The sequence below is a fragment of the Oratosquilla oratoria genome, chromosome 31 (genome assembly GCF_046742065.1).
Source record: "Oratosquilla oratoria isolate Oo_2021 chromosome 31, ASM4674206v1, whole genome shotgun sequence".
Taxonomy (NCBI): Eukaryota; Metazoa; Arthropoda; class Malacostraca; order Stomatopoda; family Squillidae; genus Oratosquilla; species Oratosquilla oratoria.
The window spans coordinates 32,113,565-32,139,990 of NC_134807.1; the positions used below are offsets into that span (position 1 = coordinate 32,113,565).

A 26,426-nucleotide genomic window follows, 5' to 3' on the forward strand; every position below is an offset into this window, starting at 1 on the left:
TTGTAGTCCTATTTAGATTATACTTCTCTTCCATCCCTAGTATAATTATACATTTCTTTTTATCTGCTAAGTCTCTTACTATATTCTCCTTCTCTCTCATCACTTTAATAACTGTGCCTTCAGTTTGTTCCTTCATCTGTTGTTTCACTATATCTCTAAATTCAATTTTGTTATTCTCCTGAACCTTTTTCCAACCACTTACTTCTTTTGTTATGGACTCTTTTTCTTTATTATACCTCGTTAATTACTCATTCTCTTCCTTTACTTCTCTTAACTGTCTTTTTAATTCTTCTACTTCTTTAGTTAGATTTTGATTCTCTTTTCTTAGTTCTTCCAGTTTATCAACTTTCTCGGCAACTAGAGTTAATTGGTCAAACCTAACCTTCTATTCTTTGTTAAGTTTTTTTTTTTTTTTTTTTTTTTCTCCTCTAGACTTACTAAAAGGGGGAGGTTGTCCCCTCCTCCCTCTTTAAATCCATAAAAGAAGTTATCATCTCTTTCCATTGAGCGGCTATTATCTATATTTCTGCTCTTCACACCTCTGCTTCCTTGTTGTTCATCTGTATATTCCACCTCTCCTAAGGTCCTGGGCCCATTCATCCACTTCCTTCCATTTTCCTCAGTAATTCCTCCCCTTCTCCTTTTTCTTCATCTTCTCACTACACCATGAGCTTTCCCCTTCCCTATTAATACAACACAGGTACTTCCTTGTTGTTGTGATCCTCGAAATTTGCAGTTTTCTCTGGAAACCATAAACCATAAATTCAAATTTGACCAAACTCAGTGGAAAAAATCTTCTCTAAACACCTCTCCACCCCATAAACAGCAAGAAAATAAACAAAAAAGTAAATAGTTTCTCTGCATCATTCTCCAAAGCACCACAGCATCTTTCCACAATCACCTGCCCCAGCTATTTCAGTTACTCATTCATTCTAATTTGCTGCAATTGTGTTGTTTTTTATGGCCAGTGGCTTACTGGTGCTCCTATTCTTATGTACAATATCTTGCCACCAAGATATGTTATCTCATATTTCATGTATTTATCCAGTTAGTCAAGGGTGGTACCATATGAGTATGTAGATTTCCTTGGTTATGGGAGTTGGTGCTTAGTATCAGTCTTTATTTTCTGGGGCATTTATGACTTGGTTAAGAGTCCTGTTTTATGCAGGATGTTGAATTATTGATGCTCTATTACCCAAACTTTGATGTATTGGAGTGGGATTGTTGTTTTGAGGGTATTAATGAGAGAATAGGTGGTTATTGCAGTTTTGTAAATAGTAGTATATATGGTATTATAAGGGTGGTTGGCATTGGCAAGTGGGGAAGTTTTTTACTGTCATGAGGTGGCTATATGTGAGTTCAGAATGAATTGTTCTATGGCATACTAGTGCCATTTCAAAACATTAGTTATGTTGATGTGAGGGCAGTCATGTATGTATGTAAATCATAATTCTTTAGCAGGTTTGTCAAGTGTTTTTCTTGCCATTTTGCCACATGCTGCAGGCAGTGGGAGTAGAGGCATAGAAAGGGATGAATGACATCTCTTGGGCTGCCTAGTTGGTTTGTTCATTGCTGAGGATGCCAACATGAGATACTCCCTCTGCTAGATACAGGCTTAAAGTGGATGGAAATTCGGATGATCCAGATTGGATTTTGTGGACCGGTGAGAGGCAAGACAGGTGGAAATTACTTGCAGGTCACTTCATGAGTGAAATGATTATACGGTATGCAGAAGGGGAATTGTAGATAATATATAGGGTGGCAAGAATGACAAAGAGTACAGCAGTGAAAACTGAGATGATGATGATTATGGGGAGGGTTCTAAATTTAGTATATTTTTTGGGATGCTGTTGCATAACTCACTCCATGGTCAGGCCAGGAGCCATTGGGGTTATAATTATGATACTTGTTGTTGAATGAATGGATATGTGAGGGGGTGTCCTGTTGGATGCCTTTAGGTGCCATTTGGTTTATATTAGGGTGGTTAAGGTGAGGCATGGATGTATTGGATGAAGTAGCCAAGGGGCTCAGGTGCACATCACTATGGGAGGAACTTTGCTTGTTATTTCCAGTGTGTATAACAGATATGCCATTCGTTTCCCATGAGGATGACTAGTATAGACATTTGTTTAATTACTGATGGTTTGGAGTCTTTACTAGTGTTGGAGATTGAATTGGTGGGATACTCTTGATGCAATTGAGATATCTTAAGCCCCGTCCACACTTGTTGCATTTCCACATATCGTATCATCTTTGTGTACCACCTAGTGATACGATACAGTGCAACAGGGTATTGTACCCATTTCCACGTATCGTATCATCTTTGCATACCACCTAGTGATACGATACAGTTCAACAGGGTATTGTACCCACTTGTTGCGTATCAGTATACAGCAGGTGGATACACAACAAGTGGCTACAATACCCTGTTGCACCATATCATATCACTAGGTGGTATGCAAAGATGATAAGATACGTGGAAATGCATCAAGTGTGGATGCGGCTTTAGTGATGTCAGAGATCATTGGATCTCCAGGGAAGGAGGCTTCCTTCATACAAGATTTTTAGGCTGAAGGAGCATATAGAGTTCAGTGTTTTCAGCTTTAAGGAACCCCTTTGTGGTAAAGGTTAGTACAACTAATGCAAGACTACTACAATATCTCAACCCTTTCCTGTATTTAGTATTCACTTTCCTGTATTTATTATTCAATTTCGTGTATTTAGTATTCAATTTAGCACACAGACTTAAGCCAGAATTATATTAGAGGGACTCTCCTGCAGTAAAGTTTTAAACAATTCAAGTAAACTATCTTGATTAACTCTTTGTAGCATTTAGTACTGAACCAGACACATTTAATGATTTTTGTATCCAGGCCAATGTCTGAAACAACTAACCAATCATTAAAGGATTTTATTCTATACAATGGTGAATGGAGGTGAATGGGTGAATGGAGAATGGTTGTGTATGGATGATGTTGTGATGCATGAGGTGAAATGGATGGGGGGATGGGGGGGTGAGGTCGTATGTGTGAGAAAAATATGATGCAGCCCAAAAGGGATTTCTTCCCGTCTTCTCCTTTCTGCATGAGGGGACGGAGAGGGGGGGGGGGTCACCTATTTAATGAAGTGGCCTTGCTGTGGATGTGCTGTGTCTTGCAACAAGTATGCTGCCTCTGACCCAGGGCAGTGGACAAGATGCAGGGATGACCCATCATCCAGGAGGTGCCAAGATAAAAGGGAGGGTAGAGGGTGGAGGGGAGTGGAGTGTATTTAGGGATGGAATGGGTGGGAATGGTTTTTATGCCTTTTTCTTTTTGGCTACCTCCCTTGTAAGGGGGAAAAAGTCTTTGGTATATGTATTCTACACAATGCCAGACAATTTTATTCAGCTTAATGGAGTCTTCTTGCAGTAAAGGGTTATCTATGTATAACATGGGTGTGTGTTTTAATTTGGGTAATCCCTTTCTATTCATGAAAGAAATCAAACCACAATACAAAGTATAAAAAACAAAATTTAATATCATATCTATGTATATATATTATCAATTTGCATATATTCACTTATCTACACTATGTTCTTTATTTAGAATTACCATAAAAATGCAATATACAAGTACTAAACTATATTTGCACTGAATGAAGTTAAGTGAGAATTGGAATGCATATAATACTTATGGAATGCATCAACATAAGTAACAATTATATTATTACAAGAATACTGAATACTTGAATTTACAACTTGGCTTGTTTATGTTCAACTCAAAAATTATAGAAGTTTCCACAACCTATTACAGCCATGCCAACAAACAGGAATGAACTTTAAATTTCCAATATATGTCATGATTAATGCAAGTTAGGAATATGTATGTATGTAGGAATACAGTTCAATAAATAAAATTCAGTGCATAGATTTTTCTCATATCATACAAATATTCTTACAAAACACTGCAAAATATTTTTGATCAAGTAACAAAAATTTTTGCTTTGTATTTGTCTTGAGATCCTGTGTGAGGAAAAGTATGCATGACTGGAGGCCTTAGGCCTACAAAGATCCTGAGCTTTTGTTGATAAGAGCATCCGTTTGTTCAATTACCCAATCAACATATGGTCGTTCTTCAAAGTTGACTTTCATCATGCTCTTGATCAGTGTAATTAGTTCCTGTAACACAAGAGGATATAGTATTTAAAATTACAATAGAAGGATTAAAAAGTAAAATAGGAGGGAGCAAAAGAAGGTGCACAGGTCTGGTGGTGGGGGGGGATGACAGAACTAGAAGTGAAGTATAATAATCAGAAAATGGGCAACAACTTTATGAAGAAACTCAAATTTGCATAGCAGGACATTTCTAATATAATCATGAAACAAAAAAGCAGATGACCAAACAGTGTGTGTATGTATGTCCTTTTATGCATGGGGGGACAGAAAGGGGGGTCGCCGATTTAATGAAGCGGCCTTGCTGTGGATGTGCTGTGTCTTGCAACACTGCTTCTGGCCCAGGGCAGTGGACAAGGTGCAGGGATGACCCGTCATCCAGGAGGTGCTAAGATAAGAGGGAGGGTGGAGGGGTGTGGAGTGTATTCAGGGATGGAATGGGTGGTAATGATTTTATGCCTTTTCCTTTTTGGCTACCTCCCTTGTAAGGGGGAAAAAGCCTTGGTATATGTATGTATGTATGTGTGTATATATATATATATATATATATATATATATATACATACATATAGGCTTTTTCCCCCTTACACAGGGAGTAGCCAGAAAGAAAAAGGCATAGAAATCACTCCCCCCCCCCATTTCATTTCCCATATATTCCACTCCCCTCCACCCTCCTATCTTGGCACCTCCTGGATGACGGGTCATCCCTGCATCCTGTCCACTGCCCTGGGTCAGAAGCAGTGTCGCAAGACACAGCACATCCACAGCAAGGCCGCTTCATAAATTCGGCGACCCCCCCTCTCCATCCCCTCATGCAGAAAAGGAGAAGACGGGGAGAAATCCCTTCGGGCTGCGTCAAATTTTTTTCATACATACTTCCTTATCCCCCATCCCCCACCCACTCCCCCTCATGCATCACAGCCTCATCTATACACAACCCTTCTCCATTCACCCCTATCTTCTGTCCTCTCCCGTCCTTCCTCCACAGACATTCCTCTCTTTTGTAAAGCCCCTTTCACCCCATCCATCCATCTCATCCTAGGACGCCCCCTCATATTCACTCCTTCCACCTCCGCCTTCCACACTTCTTTTACTAATCTTTCTTCACTCATTCTTTCCATGTGTCCAAACCATCCTAATACTCTTTCATCAACCCTATCTCCCAGCTCCCTTTCCACCCCTGTTCTCCTCCTCACCTCCTCATTTCTCACTCTATCTAGCCTAGTAACCCCTATCATACTTCTCAGACATTTCATCTCAAACACATTCAAACTCCTTCTCTCTTCCTCTTTCATGTTCCATGTTTCTGCCCCGTACATTGCTGTTGGCACAATCACTCCTTCATATAACCTCCTCTTAGCATCCATTCCCAGATGTCTATTTCTCATTATATATATATATATATATATATATATATATATATATATATATATATATTATATATATATATATATATATATATATATATATATATACATACATACATATATAATTTTCAAGGAAGAGAAGCTAAATGTTTGTCCAGCTTGAAATAAAAGGAAAAGTGGAATAAGTAACAAGTGGGTGGTATGACAAATTTAATGTAGGATAAGTGGGATGCTGTAGATTCTATTGAAAAGAGCACATATGGGAACAGGAAGAGAGGTTATAACCCCTCAGGGTGGTGGTGAATTGATGGGCAATCTGGTGTTGCATTTTTGAAGTTTAAAGTAGTTTCTTCTCCAGAATTAGTACAAAGATGCAAACAACTTGGAAGTGAACAAAATGGTTTATCATCACCTAGCTGAGAGCAGACAAGGAGAAAGAGAATGAATACAAAGTGAATTTTTGAAATGTAATGAAAGAGAAGGAGGGGGGAAGTGGTTTTAAGTTTGCAAAACTGGTACGTGGTACGAGGCAAAAGGGTAGGAGCAGAAGAAAAAAAGAGGGTAGTGGATAGTAGAGTAAATTTTCAATGACAAACTGTCCTCTAGGACTATCAACTGCAGGTCTGCATCACTGATTACTTCTTCAGTGAATTTACAATGTTACACATACCTCTGAGAATGGATGCTCCTCGGGAATTTTCAAGTTTTCACTTTGCACTGCCAGGGCTACACTATCACCCTTTTCATAGACCTCATCAAATGGGCTCTTGAAGAAACACAGTGCATACAGGAGACATCCAAGAGACTGCAAAAAACACTTACTGTAGAAAAGTATCCTAAAGACAGTATAACAATGATTTCATATGTTGCCCATATGATGAAAAGTAAGTTGTTGTTGTTGTTGTTGTCGTTCCCTAGACTGTCTGTCCGAGCAGTCCCGTCTCCCCAAGGAATGCTACAGCCGAAACTGGGTTTTCCCACAAATCCTTTATAGAGTGTATGTTGTGTTGTTTGCGTGCATGACTGTGTATAATGCAGTCTTCCATTATGTGTTGTATGGTATGGGGTGAAGTGTTACATCCTGGGCAGCTGTTCACAATGCGGTCATCCAGCCTCTTCTGGTAGCTTAGAAGTGCTGGGTGGTGGCCGCACCGCAGTCTGGCCAAGTGGACTGTCCTTTCGTGGGAGAGAGGATTCAGAAGGGTGGATATCAGGGGGTCTGGCATGCAGCAGTGTGTCCTGGAGCTGCAGCGTCTACGTCGTGGGACCACCCCCCAACCCCAAGAGTTAGGGGCCAAACAGCAGCAACCACCCCTGGCCATCAGCTCTACACAGGTGAAAAGTAAGTTGTTGTTATTGTTGTTGGATAGCACTTGATGTCAGTGAGTTATAACTTTGGAATTATAAAGGAAACTGACCACCCTCTTGAACTGCTACCAGAAGGCCTCAACCCTAGACATGATATGGTTATGTCTATATTATCTGTGTTGAACAGTCTGTAAAAATGTGATCATATGTAAGACAGCCTAGCACAGTGGACTTGTGTTATCTATTGTGTTGCCTAGCTTGTGTTGGCAGACTTTAAGTACTGTGTTGTGTGTGTAATGATGGTTACATTTGGTGCAAATGTTCATGAGATACTAGATGAGATGCAAAGCATCTTTGCCTGGTGTATGTGTGGGATGCATATGCTGGTCAGTGCTTCAACAGTGTTCACAATTGTCACTTGTGAGAATAGTGACTGTGAACTTGGCTACTGCTGGCTTCATTCTGTTAGTGATCAGCCACTTCTCAAATCTGTATATTGATGTCTGCAGGTTTGTAGTGGCTATGTTATGCTTGTGGTATGTATTTGTGACTGTAACGTCATCTGCATAAAAGCAATTTGTGATTTGTATCCTGGTCTCTCACCTGGAGTAGGTGCTGGAATGTCATCCAGATAAAATTGAATTGAGTGAGTGAGAGAACAGATCTTTATGGGATTCCATCAGCAAATACATGGGTGTAGCTAACTATTCTATCCACCCCATCATTACAGGTGCCAACACCAAGCCCTGTGGAACCCCACCAATTCCCTACTATCTAACATCCTATCCTTCACAAACATCCCCAAGAATCTCTCCTTCAGGATGCCTTCTATCCATTCCAGCAGACTTCTTTTAAGTCATCCTAAATATTCCAATTTCCATGTTACTCATATGTGAAATAATTTATGAGAGCTTTCTCAAGATCTAAGTATACACAGTCCACTCATTTCATCTTTCTTGTAGGACACTGAGTGATGATGATGATTATGATCTGGTTTAATGTTGCAAACTCCCCCTATCAGGAGGCTTGCAGAGTGCCCCCTGCAGAGGACTTTGCAGCATGGAATTTAACAAACCCTGCCCTTGGTCCAACTTGCTGACATCTGGATTCAAACTGCCATCACCTTTGCCTCTGCTACAAGTAGCAATGAACAAACCTGCTTGCCCAGCGAGTATCCACATTGGTTATCTGCCAAAAAATTCTCTTCTCCACTTCTTTACTTATGAAAAAAAAAAGTGTCTAGAAATACAATCTAGTCATGTTTACTCACCCAAACATCTGTTCTCTGATCTACTTTACAGAAGGAGTCAACATTGAAGAGTTCTGGGGCTCTGTAGGGCATTGAGCTTCGTTCTGCTGCTTCATCTTGCAATTTCCTTGCCTCACTGCTCCCACTAACCTCTACTTTTGCTGGACTTGTAGAACCTGTTCATTTTCAAATATAAAATAGTTTCCAAGATTAATGGGAGTGAAATATGGTAAATTACAAATAACTCAATCATATACATATATATATATTTAATTTTCCACTCAGTGAAACTTGAAACAACAATTATCATTATTAATGTTATGTACACTTGTATGACAAAATTATATTTTTCATGAGAGTTAACGCAAGCTTTCTACACTCATTCAATATAAAGTGTATACCAAGAATCACCTACCAAGATCCATAAGCAGAGGACTAAAATCATTCTTGAGAAGGATATTTGCAGTCTTGATGTCCCGGTGAGCTAAAGCTTGAGGCTTGTGATTGTGCATATGTCTTACACCTTCACACACACCACGAAATATGGACAAAACCATTAGCTGTACAAAACCAAAGAAAAAAACGCAAGTTCTATTAAAGAAGAACATGTTTCCATATCAAGATCATCCAATGAAAATTGGTGAATAGATACAATTAAAGGCAATCATGAATTCAAATGATGAGAGATTGGAGGAAGTGGAAAGCATTCAGTAACTGGGGTCACATGTATCTACCTAACTGTATTTATCTATGTATGTGGAGATGAGCAGCCTTGCTGTGGATGCACTGTGTCTTGCGACACTGCTTCTGACCCAGGGCAGTGGACAGGATGCAGGGATGACCTGTCATCCAGGAGGTGCCAAGATAAGAGGGAGGGAGGAGGGTGGAGGGGAGTGGAATATATAGGAAGTGGAATGGATGGAAGTGGTTTCTATGGCTTTTTCTTTGTGGCTACCCCCCATGTAGGGGGAGCCTTTGGTATATGTATGTATGTGGAGATGAAATGAGTGGAAGTGGATTTATGCCTTTTGCCCTTAGCTAACTCCCTTGCAAGGGGAAGAAAGCCTTTGGTATATGTATATTTACCTAGTTGTATTATACGGGAAGAGAGCTATGCTCCTGGTGACCCGTCTTTGTATCTCTCAGCATCAAGTTTTTTCTTAAAATCTTGAATAGTGTTTGCACACACTGTTTCGTTGTCTAATTTGTTCCAAGTATCTATCACTCTATGTGGGAAGCTGTTCCTTTTCAGAGTCTCTTCTGTAACTATCCTTTTTTAGTTTCTTGTACACATGTATGTATTAATCTATTTGTAGTACACAAGAAAGGAGCAATGCTTGTTAGGTTCCATCTCCTACTCTCCACAGACCATAGAATAGGGAAGTAGGGGTGGAGATGAATTAAATTACCGAGTAAGGGAGGCAATTTAATGTCTGAGGGTAATGAAGTGTCATGAAAAATGGGTACCTGGTGATACACACAAAGAAAAGATTACAAGGGAACAGTTGTGTCCACAGCACTAAGGACCAGCAACTTGGAATTTGAAAGAGGTAATAAAAGGATGAGCCTAAATGTGCACAGATGAATATTCAAGAGATATGGTGAGGTCTATGAGGATGGAAAGTAAGAAATATGGAAATGAGGCAGAGATCAGTGGTAAAAAGAGCTAGCAGATAGGGCTGATCAAAAGATACCGGGATGGTTTGGATACATGGAAAGAATAAGTGAAGAAAGACTAGCTAACCTGAATAAAACTGTCTTCCACCAACCAACATAAACTTTACTGAGTACATTACTGTAGAAAAATGACTGAATAGGTAACAGAACTCACCTGGTCTAGATAAGATACTGTTTTGCTTCTTCTGACCAATTCATCATGGAGAGTCCCACGCTGCAAATAGAATACATCATGACATACCATTTAACACCTTCCATGTATGTATGTATAACCTACCAAAAGTCTCTTCCCCACGGAGGTAGCCAGACAAAGCACCCACCCAACACTTTCTAATACATGAATGCTACCTTAATATAAACAAAAAAGCACATATTAAAAAGGTACATATAAACATACAATAAACACTTGTAAACAAATATGCTTTTTTGTTACTAACCTGGCAATATGGAAGCAAGAGAAGAACTTCTGAAGTTCTATTACCAACCATATCAGGAACTCCCACAAGGTCAGAGTCAATACACTCCGCAATGTTAGGATGATTGAACTCTTTGTGGTACTCAACTTCAGCTAGTGCAATCTGTTGGATGGAAAAAAAAAAGACTTCTCAAAAGAGATAGAAAAAATATAGTGAAACAAACACAGCAAGAAGTGAATATATTATAACATGAGAAAAAGCTATCATGTACAATGGCTTCAATCAACTTCTAAGGGAAGTGGCCAAGTCAAAGCAGATAACTAATTCGACTTAATGTGACAAACTTCCCCTTATCAGGAGGCTAGGATGATGCTCCTTACAGAAGACTTTGTAATGTGGAATCTAATGAACCATGCCTTTAGTCCAACTCACCTAAGGCAAAGATCAAACTGCAGTCACCTCAACCTCCATTGGAAGTAGTGACACTCTAACCCACTCTCATATACTCACACCAAAAGACCAACTTACACTCCATTTTTTACCCCAGTATCTGGAAGCTCGCTGACTGAGCGGGTTAGGGTGTCGTTTCTTGTGGTGAAGGTCGAGGTGAGGACAGTTCGAATCTTGCCATCAGCGAAGTTGAACCAAGGGCATGGTTCATTAAATTCCATGCTACAAAGCCCTCTGTGAGGGGCACCATCCTAGCCTCCCGATAGGGGGGAGTTTGTGACGTTAAACCATATCATCATTATATCTTCAGGATGAAGGGTTGCCTGCATCCCACTACAGTGCATGGGTCAAACACATTGCAATAAACCATATCTCATCTGTCACAAGACCAAGCATGTTTCCCCCCACCATTTCACTATATGGAAACCCCTCTTTGCATCCACTCATCAACTTAACACATTGATTGATTGTACATGTTTCAAGAACTGAAGTGATGCAAACAACTGTAAACACAACTGGGAAAAATTCTACAAAGAAGAAACACAAGTGGAAGAAAAATGTATTATTCTGATAAAGATCTATAAAGAAGGAGAGGATAAACATGTACCACAGCAAAAACAAGAAAAGATGTACATTAGGTGTTGGTTTAATAGAAGGTGCAGTGAAACAAAAGATAGAAGAGACAAAGCTTGGAGGAGATGGAAAAAAGACAGGAAACCTAGAAAGTGGCAATTATATGTTAATCAAAGGAACAAATATGTAAAAATACACAGGGAAGAAAAATGTAACTATGAGAAAGACATAACAGAAAAATGTAAGGATCAGCCAAAGCTATTCTACAGATATGTAAATGGGAAACTACGAAACAAATAGGAAATAATAAAACTATGCCAAGGGAACACAGAATACATAGAAGATATCAAAATGGTTGAAGTTATGTGCAAACACTTAGTCAGTTTTCACTAGAGAAAAAATACAACATTGCAATGAAGGAAAAAAAGTGAAATCCCCCTCTCATGAAGGAAATAAAAGTAACACACAAAAAAATAATGGATCAAATAACAAACCTCAATGTCAGGAAATCACATGGATGGAATAGCAAACTGGATATTAAAAGAATGTAAAGAAGTACTAGCAGACAAAATATACAACATAATGAGTTGCTTGCTCAAAGAAGAAAATATGCCACAAGACTGGAAAAATGCTGATATTCCAATTTATAAAGGAGGAAATAAGGAAGACCTAACAAATTACAAACCGGTTTCCCTTACAAGCACAGTAGCTAAAATCTGTGAAAAAGTTATAAAAAGTATATGGATAAAACATCTGGAAGATAACATACATACATACATACATATACCAAGGCTTTTTTCCCCTTTCAAGGGAGGTAGCCAAAAAGGGAAAGGCATAAAAACACTCCCACCCATTTCATCCCTAAATACACTCCACACCCCTCCCACCCTCCCTCTCATCTGAGAAGAAAACAATACCACTAATTTGATCTACTTTTACTCAAGACTACTAGATATAATACAAGAAAGGGATGGATGGGCCAACTGCACTTTCCTAGATCTACAAAAAGCTTTTGATAAAGTCCCTTACAAAAACTATTATGAAAACTGGAAACCATAAGAGGGGTACAAGGTAAACTACTGAAATGGATGGAGGACTTTTAGCAGGGAAGAAAAATGAGCGAGTCCTATGAGATAAGACTTCTACTTGGGAAGAGGTAATTAGTGGAGTCCCACAAGGATCAGTGTTGGCACCAATAATGTTTGCCATTTATGTGAATGACATGGATGAGGGTGTGGAAGGTTACATAAGCTTCTTTACAGATGATGCAAAATTGTTAAAGAAAGTGAGTACTGAAATAGACTGTGACTCACTACAGAGAGATCTGAACAGGGTTTGGGAATGGAGTCAGAAGTAGGAAGTGGAATTCAATGTTAAAAAATGTAGCATAATGGAATTTGGAAAAAAGTAAAAAAAGGATATCAAGATGACAAAAAATTGGTGAAAACGAAGTGAAGAAAGAGGGATCTGAAAAAGACCTGGGAGTGGTCATGACAAATGATATGTCTCCTGACAAATATATAAACAAAATTGTCGGGGAAACCTATAACTTGCTAAGATCAATAAAAGTGGCTTTTACCTAATTGGATGAAGAAATGGTAAAGAAAATACTAGTCACATTGATAAAGCCTAAATTGGAGTATGCAGCAACACTATGGTCACCCAGTACAAAAAAGAAAATAAAGAAGATTGAGAGAATCTAGATAGCAGCCATGAAGATGGCCCCAGAACTATCAAAACTCTCATATGAAGAAAAAAAAATTAAATTGGAGTTGCCGACTCTGGAACAAAGAAGAGAAAGAGGTGACTTGTTGACCATCTAAAGAATTATGAAAGGCATGGAAGTCCTTGACAGAGAAGACTTACTAAACTGGGATAAGAGAAACACAAGAGAACATGGAAAGAATCTTAAAAAGGAAAATTATAAAAAAAAGAGACCTGAAAAAGAACAGCTTTCCCCATAGAGCAGTGGATGTATGGAGCATATTAGATGAAAGAACAGAGTGCAAAAAACAATACAAGAATTTAAGAGCAAACTAGATATGGAGAGATACAAAGACGGGACACCATGAGCATAGCTCCCTTTCCCGTAAGATACAACTAGGTAAATATAAAAATTTAACTAAATACATTACAGGAGTCCCTCAAATAACGCAGGGGTTAGGTTCCTGAAATTACCGCGTATGACCAAATCCACGTATGCTGACTTTCCATATTAAATACTGAGAACCGTATGTATGTGTGTGTGCGTGCGTGTGTGCGTGCATGTGTGTGTGTGTGCGCGTGTATGTGGCGTTTGTGGCGTATGTATGTGTTTGTGTGTATGTACATGTGTGTGTATGTGGCGTATATGCATATGTGTATGTGGCGTATATACATATATGTGTGTATGTGGCGTATACATGTGTGTGTGTGTATGTGGCATATGTATATGTGTGTGTATGTGGCATATGTATGTGTGTGTGGTGTGTGTGTGTGCGTGCGTGTATGTGTCTGTGTTCACATGTACAAGTAAGCATGTACGTGCATGTGTCTGTCTTTGTATTTGTGTGTACACGCACGCGCATTCACAACATACACTGGTTGTCTAACACGTGTCTACATGTGCGTGTCTACACGTGTGTAAGCATGTATATGTCTGTTTTTGATCTCCCAAACCACCACTGCCAGTAACAACAAGAACCTCATAAGAGAAATTAAGACACGACAAGCACAGTCATTATCAGATTTATTAGTTGTGTTCCAAACGAAAGAACCATTTCACTTCAACAGGTTAGGGCGGTAAAATTTCACGATAGCACGGCGCAGGTGGTGGAAGCGACAAGCTAAAGCTTGTTGGCTACCCCCCTACCACCCCCTACTCCCCTCCCTCCCTCCTGCATCAGTACCCGGAGGTTGACACGTAACCGCAGGCAGCCACCCACGGCTATCCCCTTGCCCCACACCCTTGTTTGAGCAGTTCCCAGTATACATAATGACCGCGTTATATGAGGATCGACTGTATATGGTAAAATAGAAAGCAGTCACCACAAATGTTTGCGATGTTGCCGCGTGTGTGCGTATGCATGCCCGACTCGGCGCGAATTTTAAAACGGTTCTCTACATTTGAGATGGTTTTGAAATAAAATCCGCGTATGATTGAATCCGTGTTATTCGAATCCGCGTTATTTGAGGGACTCCTGTATATAACAATCAATATCTTACATAAACTACCTAAATACAAAAATAGTTTCAAGTTTTATTTGATCTTTTAATCTTAACTCTGCCAAGATGTAAACTATTACCTTTTGATCCTCCTGTGAGTGACATTTGATTCTTTTAAGAGCATACAAACGATGTGTTCCTGCATCCTCCACTAAATCAACCACACTGAATCCCCTGAAACACAGTAAAAGTAATGACAGATTTTTCAACATTTATTTCAAAAGTTGTCCCCAGTCACCCATACCACTTCCTTACAAAAGCATACACTTAAATAATAAATGTTACTTTTAAGACCAAAAATATTCATTCTTAATCAAGTCCACATACAATCAATCAATCTATTGCCCCAGATCTCTTCCAGGAGACCCACAAATTGATTGATATCAGATATAAATCCCAAAAAAGGAAATAAAGACACATAAGGATCACATTAACCTATCTTTATTCAGGTCATCACCCAGTATTAAAACAATGTCAACAGAAAGAGACAATATCAATCAATCTATAACCCCAGATCTCACTTGCAGGAGGCCCACAGCCCCCAGGAACTGACAACAACCAGTGGACTAGCCCATAAGTCACTCAAGGAAGAAATATTGTGATAACTACATAGTAATGTCGTAACACATTCGTAAAATTCAACAAGAGCCCACTGTGTTGGATAAGAAGAAATGAAATGAAGAAATGAAGATCACAGTCCATGATCGAAATATATGGATATCATCTATTTCATTTCTTCTTATCCAACACAGTAGGTTCTTGTTGAAAAATATTATGATGTTTAGGAGTAGAGAACATCTTTAACAAAGTTGTTGAAACAGTAACTACACTAACAACTTACCCATCTCCTAAGCGCTGTCTCACATAGTACCGATGACCATTAATCTTCAAAGATTCTTTGAAGCATAAACAGTTGCCCATCCTGAGGAGAATTGCTAAGCCTGCTGTGTTCATGCTTCTTGCTCCTATAAAACATAAACAGAATTCAAGAGATTTTTAGTTAACCACTTGACAGAACATCTAACGCTATTAACAAACATACAGTATTAACTTTCAGTTCTGAATCAATTTAACAAGTGAGAATGAGGGGTATCTCTCAAGTAGAATAAAAACATGTGCCATTAGCCAGAACAGCCACCATATAGCACATATTTACCTACTTGGATGAGATTTACGGATGTCATACTACATCCCTTTCTACTTCTAATAATTTAAAAACATGATCACCGATTATTTTGAACTCTCTGGAATATACTCTTCTATGAATAATGCAATATGCAGGCATCGTTATGCTGATACATATGTATTTGCTTTTGTCTCTTATTTCTAATTTCTAGATTTAAGAGTTTCCTTACCCACCCTCCCTCTCTTGATTCTTTCTTTTACTTGCCATTTGTCTTTGTTTCTTTGTATTTATTACATTTCTTCTTAAAATTATCTAAGTTTCAGCCTCTACTAACTGGCAACAATTCATTCAGCCCTTCTGTGGTTTTACTTGAGAAATTGTACTTTTTTCTTTAGGTCTTGTGTAATCATCTGATGACATCTATACATTATCATCTTACACCTGCAGCTATAAACTCTTACATCTATAAGTAGTATATCACAATGCTACAAGTTTTCTTTATTTTAACATTACATTCTCTGTAGCTCTAATAATATTTTGCCACCACCTCTTATTTCCTAAACTTCTTATTTGTTGTATACAAGTACTCTAAAAAAAAAAAATTCAACACTTCCATTAGAATGTTACTGAGGTGAAATGTGCCAGTGAAATATGATGTGTTACAAGATTGAATTATGAGAAATGTGGAAGTGAGGCAGAAAGCACGGGTAGGAAGGAAACTTGAATTGGATAAAATATTGCTGAGATGATTTAATATCATGGGGAAAAAATGCTTGAGAAAGACTGGAAACAAGAGAATGATAAGTACAAGATTATGGAATGAGCTTCAGGACTAAAAATGAGATGGACAGATGGGGTGAAGGAAGCTTTCAGTACTTATGAAATGCCTCTCATATAGGGAAGAGGACAAAAGATATGTGAATAGAGGTAAAATATGAATGGATGAAGGGATGACAATGCCCATTGGGGTATCCTTCTCATATGTTCCATAATTCATTTTGAATGGAATAGTAGGGGGATCACCATATGAAGAAGAGGGAGTAAACCAGCTCAAGCTGTCTGGCCCTGCTGTGGATGACCTGTCCTATTATTGTTTTTATCCCAACAGTAAGGTATGGTGGCACTTCATCCTTAAGGTGTTAGTACATTGGATGAAGTGTTTTTAGGGGTCGTTTGTACACTCTGACTTAGTCTGCCCCTTTTATAATACTATCGTGCATTATTCTTGTAAGATGAAAGTACCCTTTTATATTCATATAATGTACAGCTCCATAACACAGCATATCTGTGGTTGTTCCTAGTGCAATTGCATTTACCTAGTTGTATTTTGTGGGAAGGGGAGCTACGCTCGTGGTGTCCTGCCTTTGTATCTCGCAGTGTCTAGTTTGCTCTTAAACTCATGAATGGTTTCTGCATACACTATTTCATTGCCCAGTTTGTTCCAAGTATCTACCACTCTATATGGAAAACTTTTTTCTTCAGATCTCTTCCATAGCTATGTTTTTTATTTTTTTTTCCATGTCCTCTTGTGCTTCTCTTGTCCCAGTTTAACAAGTCCTCTCTATTGAGTATTTCTATGCCCTTCATGATTCTTGTGTTACCCCAAGTGTTTACTTGTGTAATTTCTGTTTTTGATCTCTAGTAATTGTTAATAGAAACTCTAAGAATATTTTCCATTCTTGTATTATCTTTCTTTTCTTCCCTGGCATCATTTTTTTCTTCTTTTTTTCTTCTTTTTTTGTGAAGTTTCATCTCACCCACCATTTTTTTTTTTTTTTTAAATATATGTTTTCCTCCCTATTCCTAATGTGATTCACACAACTGTGACCTTGATTTTCACCAAATATCACTATTTTTTTAGATACTCCACCTCCACCACAATGATCTTGAGGGACCTGTGGAACCTAGGATTTGGTCAGGGGGTTGGGACAGTCACAATAGCAGAGACAAGTCATTTCCTAACCTAACCTACATTGCACATGCACGTGACAGAAAGTTAGAAACGGCACTTAGGTGGCAGGTAGCAAGAAGGTTGCAGGAATGATTTTTTCACCTTTATATTATTTGCAGGGAAAATGTTACTAAGAAAAGTTGTTGGAGTTGTCATAATAGATGCAAATAATTATAAATTGCCAAGATGCAGCGAGATGAAAAGTCACAAATACCCCTTTTCTGTCTTGAATTTCTTTTTTGTTTTCCTATTATTTTTACCTAAGTCAGGTCTAATACAATCATAACAATGACCAATGTATACTAGTTTTTCATCTTGATCTGTTTTAGTGGTTTGCTCATTGCACCATAACTGTCTTTCAGTCTCAGCAGAAATGGCCGTATCTTATTATCTTATGTCATTTTTCCAACACCCAATTACTTTCTTACTCTCATGGTATTATTTGTTATCATCTACTTTGCTGATAATATCACAGGCTATATTATATTCCTGTCTCATTACTGAATACTAGCTCATCTCTTTCGATTCAATATTAGATATGGACCATATTGGAGATTTTTCCGTAACTCTTTTGACTACCATATGATATGGCATATATTCTTTGTCCATACTCTATTTTTCTTTTCATTTGTGGACCTACAAATCTTAGAAAACTAACCATCTTTCTTTTTAATCAATTGCCAATTAAATAGCTCGGAACGTACCTTCTTACATCCTGCATACAACCATTGGTGACATGTCGTACATGGTCATAAAAACAGAAAATGCTAACTCTTTGTAAATATGTTTTCTAATCTCAAAGCAATATTTTTATCCTTAAATTGTGCATAATGTTTACAATGTCATAATATCTTAGTTCATTCAGAGTTTCTTTTTTCAACTGACGATCATTGAAATTGTATTTTACAGCATTATACCTTTTCTTAAATCGAGTACAGAACCACAACCCAAATCGGAAGCGTGAGAACATCTGCAATATACATTGTAAACAATTGTAGGATTATCCGAAGTCAATAAGACGATGTCGGCTTCCTAGCTGTCGTATGTAAAGTAGTTATTTATTATTTTTGCATGTCACGCACAAGGCAAGAAGTGCCAGGTGTTATTTTCAGCCTAAATGACTCAGGAGGATTTGTACAGAATACGGTAAACATTGACGCGAGGATATGCAATAAATAATTCAACAAATCCACATTATGTATTTTTTTTAATTTACTTAAAGTTAAATTCGTCATGCCATATCATTGATTAGCTTAGTGTTAATTGTTGCAGTGCTGGGTTGTTAAGTCGTCTGCATACGTGATAACTTTGATGTATTTTGGGGTTGATGTGAGTATGTCATAATTATGTGAATAAGTTAGTATTGGTACCTGGAAGACCTTGTACTTGTTATACAATGATAACAATCTCCAACCTCTTTTGATTATGATTGGATTGGTAGTTGATCTGTAATATTCTGCATTCTCTGCTAGGTAGGAGGTTTGCCAAGCATTTCTTGTCAATACAAAAACTGGTAAGAATCCTGAATCATGTAAACATGTACACAGATAGATCATAGTTTAATTTTGGGTAAATTTTTAGTTTCGACCATGGGCGCAATAGAGCAATAGAAAATTAATTATTAATTTTGTAAATTATAATGTATCAACGTAATAAGCAATTTTGTGAGCGGAAATAAAAAACAAAAAAGGTGCTAAAACAGATTTCGTAAGTAACAAAGTCATGTCGGACGAATGGTATGCCATGTTTGTTATGATAGATGTTAACGTCAAAGAAATGAAAGGATGATAAATTCATCTAATCTAAACTAAACTAACCTAACCTAACCTGTATTTAATAAATCATTACCTGCAAATTAAATTTCATCCGGCTCGTCCTCGTCGTCGTCGTGAGAGACGTAGACGGGCTTTTCAACCACTCTCTCAGCTTGCGGGGTATACAAAGTTCTTGAAGCTTGAAGGAATGCATGTATCTCCACTCCATAACATTCCTTCAAGAAAATGTACCTGGCGAGGTACTGTCAGAAGTACAGAGGCCGTCAATTGACGACAAGATGGTGTCCTGATCCAATGCCACCGACTTCGTTCATTAGCATATTTGTTTATAGCAAGGTATTTTTTATTTTTATTTCCTCCCACAAATTTGCATATTACGTTGATACATTTTAATTTACAAAATTAATCATTAATTTTCTATTGCTATATTGTGCCCATAGTCAAAACTAAAAAAATACCAAATTTTGTTTTCCACTAGCTTCTTACATTAAACATAACCTATCACAACCATTCCATAGAAAAAATATATCTTTCAAGTGCAAGAAAGAAAGAAGTGAAAAATGTGATTGTGTGATAATATAGTAGAACCAAGATCTTGTATGAATGACTTGGCTGGATACTTTGAGGCTATACTCTTACTATTATAGTACTAAGTATATATAGTTCCAGATATATAGTAACTATATATCTGGAAAAGAGATCTGAAGCTACATATTGATGATTCCATAACATCTCACAAGACAAAAACTCGCACCCTCAATGGAAAAAACAACAAAAGTTCACTTTTCTATAGTTTCTTTATTAAAATGCTTTTTTGATATTGTATGTACTAAAACTCAGACTTTTTATATTTTCTGTATTAAATTACTTTTTTATTATACATTAGATGGTACAAATACACAAGTGGAGATTGGAAATAATCACTCTAATCTGATGCAGTGGTCCACAGCACTAAGGAAGTCCTCAGTAGACCCATGCCTAGCTACTAGTTATGTTTACTTGCATGAAAAATACTACTGTGGTTGCATTTCTTATCTCAAAACTTCTCTCTCATCCTCTACAAGATTTCTTCCTTCTATTAATATGTTTAGGTTTGAGATAACCATGGAGGACTTTCTTAGTGTTGTGGGCCACTACATCAGATTGCAGTGAATATTTCCAATCTCTAATTGATGTATGTATGATATAAAAAAGTAATTAGATAAAGTAAATATGAAAAATGCGAGCTTTTGTATGTATATGACATACAAAAGTAATTTGATAAAGAAAACATAAAAAAGTGTGAGCTTTAGTTATTTTTTCCATTAAGGGTGTGAGCTTTTGTCTTGTGAGCTTGTCATGTGATTTTTTGTCTTGTGAGCTTGTGTCATGGAATCATCAATCTGTAGCTTCAGATCTCTCTTGCAGATATACAGCCTCAAAGGCTATAGAGCCATTATTCATTGTTCTACATAGTATAAGAATTCTTTGCACAATGTGAATAAACCTTTACAATAAGTGTTGATGAAATTTTTCCAACACAGAAAGAAGATGTATGACTGAGGAACAAAATGCTGAGATAATAGGTATAATTACAACAAGGTGCAACAAGAAATAACAACAGCAAGAGATTAAGAATTAAAACAGCAGTTGAAACAATTCAAAAGACCAGCTGTGTAATCTATACAAGATGGCATCCTTGAAAGGTACTGAGAAGGCCCTGTCATTGCTGAGAAGATTACCTCAAATTTCTTTATCAAATCTGAAGCCTAATCCAGGTGCTCAAAGGAAAGTAAGTATTTGATATAAGTATTTGAAATTAGTTATAAGGGGGATGGCTGAATCAAAGCATGCACCCATCCCATGCCCATCCTATATCCATTTCACACCTACCTATGCAAGAATATATGGAGCACTCAAGAACATTCCTTCATAATACATCATTTCATCTATTTATAATCACTCTCCATTTACTCTATCTCTTTTGCACTTTCTCATCCTTGTTTGACAGACATTCCTCCTGCATTCAGTGCCCCCTTCACCCTATTCTTCTACCTCATTCTTGGTCTTGTTGACTATCCACTTGTTTTCCATGCTTTGCTAGTCTTCCTTCACTCTTCACTCAATCCTTCCATATGTCTAAACCAGGTAAATTGTAGAATCCCCCACCCCACTAATCAACTGTAGAATCTCCACCCCAGCTACACTTAATTGTAGAATTTCCCTCCCAACACAGATCAACAGGAAACTCTCCACCCTAACTAACATAGGCTAGGTTAGGTCAGGTTAGGTTGTGTACCACAAGCTATAATCAGTTGTAGAATGTTAGGTCAGGTCAGGTTAGGTTAGGTTACATATCACAAGCCATAATCAATTGTAGGATGTCCACATGGCATTTTTATTTTTTTCTACTCTCCCCAGACATTCATATGTTTCCCTTACTCCATAATGAACTTACACCTCCAATCCTTTATTCTCTGCTACATGTGACCCCAAGTACCTATAGTTCTCCACTTCCTCTAGCCAATCACCCTATACTCACCTCCACTCTATCACCACTACCACCCAATGTGTATATCTCATCCCCTTAATTTTACTCATATTGACTGTCGGCTTTCTCCTCTTCTATACTCTCCCAAACTATTTCAATCTATCTCTTTCCTGAAACTAATATATGCATACTTGTCCCCCTTCCTCTTGTCTAGTGGCACTGCACATGCAGTCTTCCAATCCATCAGTACACATCCTTTGTTTAGGAACACATTAAACAATCTCATCAGCCATTCCACAGTAACTGCTCAACCCTTTTTTAGACATTCCATATGACAGTCATCCAACCCTGGTGCTTTTCCAGCTGTCATCTTTTTTCTGTGCTACTTGTATTTCCTGTTTTGTTATGTGTCTATGTGTTTGTAGTACTATACTTATTCCTGACTTTGTTATACTGAGGTTTATTAGAGATTGCATATAAGCTTTGTAATTAGTTGATCTTTACCAGTGTTACATTTGTAATAATGGATATCTGGTTTCACTGACTGAAAACTCTCAAACTCACAGCTGCTGTTAACATTCCCCAGGCTTTTTCATAGATCCCTCTGGGAAGAAGCATTAGACTGTTTGCTGTGTTGTATTAGTGTGAGACATTTCTGTATCACTGGCTTATATAAATAGAACAAGGGTGCTGTTGCAATTTGCCAGTTCTCCACATGTGAAAAGGTGGAGGAAATAGTCAAGTTGATAGAGATTTTGGGTATGGTTTAGAGACCAAGTGTCAGCCCCTTGGGACTGCACCTCCAGATAGAGTGTTGACAGATACTGAAGACAAGGACTTTGTTGGCCAAAAATGGTACTACTCTTGGGGAAAGTATTACACTGAAGAGGTGGTGTCATAGAGATGATACAAAAGAGATCCAAAGAGAGTGACAGAATAGAGGGAAAGTAGAAGCTAAAAGTAATCTGCTTTTGTTTTTTAATGGAAATTAGTCTCCAGTTATGAAGAATGCTGAGTGACTTGGCCTGTAGGGATGTCACTAGTCTCTAAAAGAGTGACTGCATGGAATTTATATTCAGTATCCTGTATGGAGGTTTTGAAGACAGGTGGCAGAGGTGATTATTTCTGACATATATTTTGCAGGTACCCATAGCACAGAAAAAAAAAATATATAGGATTCCTCCTAGCTTAGGATCCCTCCTTGATCCTAACCATGAATGAAGCTTGCAAAGCCTTTATTTTTGCATGTTGATAGATTTATCTACCTCTAATGTTTTGTTATAAATGTTTCTCTGGTTAAGTAGACAGCTGCTGCTAGTCCTCTTCTCTTCTTTCATTTAAATTTACCTTAATTCTACATAATTTTTCTTTCTCATCTTTTCCCTCAGGACAGGAGAGGTCGTGGTATTTATGGTGGCAAAACTCATGGATGTGGAAGCAAAGGTTCTGGGCAACGACAGAACTACATGCGAATTGGATACGAGACAGGCAACAATCCATTTTATCTTCGCTTTCCACAACAGCATTATTATAAAGGACATCAGTAAGAATGTAGTCATTTCAAAATAGTCACATATCAAGTATTTTATGCAGTAGTTTTTAGCGGATAGGGTATGAATACAATATGATTCCACTTCATGAGTATGAGGAACCATGGAGTGGTGTGTGGAGTCATTTATAGGCCATGAAGAGTTCTCATGAAGGGTGGAAAGCTTATGTGAGAGATAGGAAACAAGGAAAGAGGTGTTTCAGGTGAACATTGGTTTGAGTCAGGTGTTTGTAAGGTCACTTTTTCTCTCTCTTTCTCTGTCTCAGTCAGTCTTTCACTCCCCCCATGGTATTATTAGCCATGTTGCCTCTGGCCCAGGGCAGTGGGCAAGATATAGGGTTCACCTGTCATCCATGGGGAGCCGGGATGAAAGGGAGGGGGGAATGAGAGTTGTGTGGGTGGGAGTAAAATTATGCCTTTTGACTTTGGCTACCTCCCTGGTAAGCCTGGTAAGAGGGAAAGAACCCTTGGTATATGTATATATTATTAGCCACAGTAACATGATCTTTTGGTCTTCATACCTCTAACCACATCATTCACCATGTTCATATACACATTAATACCACAACTCACCATATCACATGCAAGAGTCAGATCTCTATTAGACACACTAATAGTTTGTTTATATGTGAGTAGCTTCATGGGAGAGTGACCCCAGTGCCACAGGCTGCCAGACCCTTATTTCATGCTCCACCAGCCAACCTGGGCTTCCTTGGAGTTGAATTCATCTCATTCTGAGTTACCATGGTCAGGGGAGATGAATCCAACTCCCACCAGGTAGTACGGGAAGCCCAGGTCAGTTGGTTGAACATGAAATCAGTGTCTGCCAGCCCATAGTGCTTTAATCACTCTCCCACAGAGCTACTCATATATAAACAAACTATTAGTGTGTCTAATAGAGATCTGACTCTTGCATGTAAATTTTTTGACTTACAAGCATGAATTTTACTTCCCCCCCTCCCACAAACAGTACTTGTGTCATAGTTAACCTCCTAATTTCAACAAAAAGCTTAAGCAATTTTACTTTAATATCCATGGTCACCCCCTCATGTTCACTCCTTCCACCTTTGCCTTCCACACCTCTTTTACTAATCTTTCTTCACTCATTCTTTCCATGTGTCCAAACCATCCCAATAATCTGTCATTAACCCTATCTCTCAACACTTTTTCCACCCCCGCTCTCCTCCTCACCTCCTCACCGCCTTGTTTCTCACTCTATCCAGCCTAGTAACCCCTACCTTACTTCTCGGGCATTTCATATCAAACATATTTAGACTCTTCCTCTCTTATGTTCCATGTTTCTGCCCCATACAGTGCTGTTGGCACAATCACTCCTTCAAAAAGCTTTTGGTAAAGTCCCTCACAAAAAAAATTAAGAAAACTGAAAACCATAGGAGGGATACAAGGTAAACTATTGAAATGGATGAAGGACTTTTTGCATGAAAGGAAAATGAGGGTAGTGCTCAGAGATGATAGTCCTACTTGGGAAGAGGTAATTAGTGGAATTCCACAAGGATCAGTATTGGCTCCAGTAATATTTGCTATCTATGTGAATGACATAGACAAAGGTGTTGAATGTTACATGAGCTTCTTTACAGATGATGCAAAATTGTTAAAGAAAGTGAGTACTGACACACACTGTGACTCACTACAGAGATCTGAAAAGGGTCTGAGACTGGAGTCAGAAGTGGAAAGTGGATTTCAGCATTAAGAAATATAGCATTATAGAATTTCGAATACCGGTAAGTAAAAAAAAAAGGATATCAGGACAATATAAAATTGGTGAAAAGGAAGTAACAAAAATGGGATCTGAAAAAGACAAACATAAAAAAAATTGTCGGCAAAACCTATAACTTACTAAGATCAATAAAAGTGGCTTTTACTTGGATGATGAAATGGTAAAGAAAATACTAGTCACCCAGTACTAGAAAAAAAATAAAAGGAAAATTGAGTGAATCCAGAGCAACTATGAAGATGTCCCCAACACTATAAAAAATTTCATATGAAGAAAGATTGTCAAAACTAGAACTACCAACTCTGGAACAAAGAAAAGAAAGAGGTGACTTGTTGACCATCTACAGAATTATAAGAGGTGTGGAAGTCCTTAATAGAGATGACTTATTAAATTGGGATAAGAGAAAAGCAAGAGGACATGAAAGGAAACTCAAAAAGGACAGTTGTAGGAGAGACCTAAAAAAAAAAAAAAATTCTCAACAGAGTGGTGGATGTATGGAACATACTAGAGGAAACAATAATGTGTAAGAACTTTACAAGAATTTAAAAGCAAATTAGATATGGTGAGATATAGAGATGGGACACCACAAGCACAGCTCCCCTTCCTGTAAGATACAACTAGGTAAATACAATCTCTTAACATCCATTCCCAAATGTTTATTTCACATTACACTTTTTAACCCTCCCACGGCATTTATTTGCTTTTCTGAACCTACATTCTATCTCCACTCCTCCCTTTCTTGCCACAATTGCACCCAAGTGTCTAAAGCTATCCACTTCCTCCGGTCTCTCACCATTAATGCTCACTTCCAATTTGCTGCCACATTTTCCCCTTGCACATCTCATCACTTTACTTTTACCCACATATATCTTCAACTTCCTTCTTTTCCACACCTTTCCAAACTCTGTCACTAACTTCCTTAATCCCGCCTCTGATCCCTCCACAAGTACAGTGTCATCAGCAAACAACAACTGGCTTATCTCCCATTTTCCTCCATTTTTTTTACCATCTCTAATCCCCATTGAGGTGGATGGATGGGGTAAAAGGGGCATTGGGAAAGAGAGGAATGTCTGTTGAGGAAGGAAGGGAAAAAACAAAAGATACGGGTGAGTGGAGAATGGTTGTGTATGGATGATGCTGTTATGCATGGAAGGGAGTGGGTGGGGGATGAGAGGGTGAGGGAGTATGTGTGAATGATATTTTGATACAGCCCGAAGGGATTTCTCCCCGTCTTCTCATTTTCTGCATGAGGTAACAGAGAGGGGGGTCACCAATTAAATGAAGCAGCCTTGCTGTGGATATGCTGTAGCTTGCTACATTGTTTCTGACCCAGGGCAATGAGCAAGATGCAGGGATGACCCATCATCCAGGAGGAGCTAAGATGAGAGGGAAGGGGGCGAATGGGTGTGGAGTATGTGGGGAT

At 38.2% G+C, this 26,426-nt stretch overlaps 2 protein-coding genes across 4 annotated transcripts in view; one reads left to right on the plus strand and one right to left on the minus strand.

Moving 5' to 3' along the window:
• Nucleotides 1–3,494: 3,494 nt before the first annotated feature.
• On the minus strand, nt 3,495–18,331 carry LOC143041501 (serine/threonine-protein kinase 16). Of its 2 annotated transcripts, none has more exons than XM_076213449.1 (9): nt 18,179–18,331; nt 15,239–15,362; nt 14,478–14,571; nt 10,192–10,332; nt 9,909–9,968; nt 8,493–8,637; nt 8,099–8,253; nt 6,191–6,325; nt 3,495–4,159 (listed from the first exon to the last, which is right to left on the minus strand). In XM_076213449.1, exons 2-9 carry the CDS (start codon nt 15,349–15,351, stop codon nt 4,043–4,045), a joined length of 960 nt encoding a protein of 319 aa, XP_076069564.1. In that variant the 5' UTR covers nt 15,352–15,362; nt 18,179–18,331; the 3' UTR covers nt 3,495–4,042. The 2 variants fall into 2 exon arrangements, with proteins under 2 accessions (XP_076069564.1, XP_076069565.1); XM_076213450.1 differs by lacking the exon at nt 18,179–18,331 and adding an exon at nt 16,840–17,248.
• Nucleotides 18,332–18,394: 63 nt separating this feature from the next.
• mRpL15 (mitochondrial ribosomal protein L15) overlaps nt 18,395–26,426 on the plus strand; it is a 34,078-nt gene continuing 26,046 nt past the window's right edge. The window contains exons 1-3 of one of the 2 annotated variants that reach the window (XM_076213451.1): nt 18,395–18,515; nt 20,773–21,020; nt 23,108–23,262. In XM_076213451.1, coding sequence (XP_076069566.1) covers nt 20,919–21,020; nt 23,108–23,262 — 257 coding nt within the window. In that variant the 5' untranslated portion in view covers nt 18,395–18,515; nt 20,773–20,918. Of the gene's footprint in view, nt 18,516–18,669; nt 18,804–20,772; nt 21,021–23,107; nt 23,263–26,426 lie in introns of those variants that run through there. The other variant, XM_076213452.1, reaches the window with a different exon arrangement.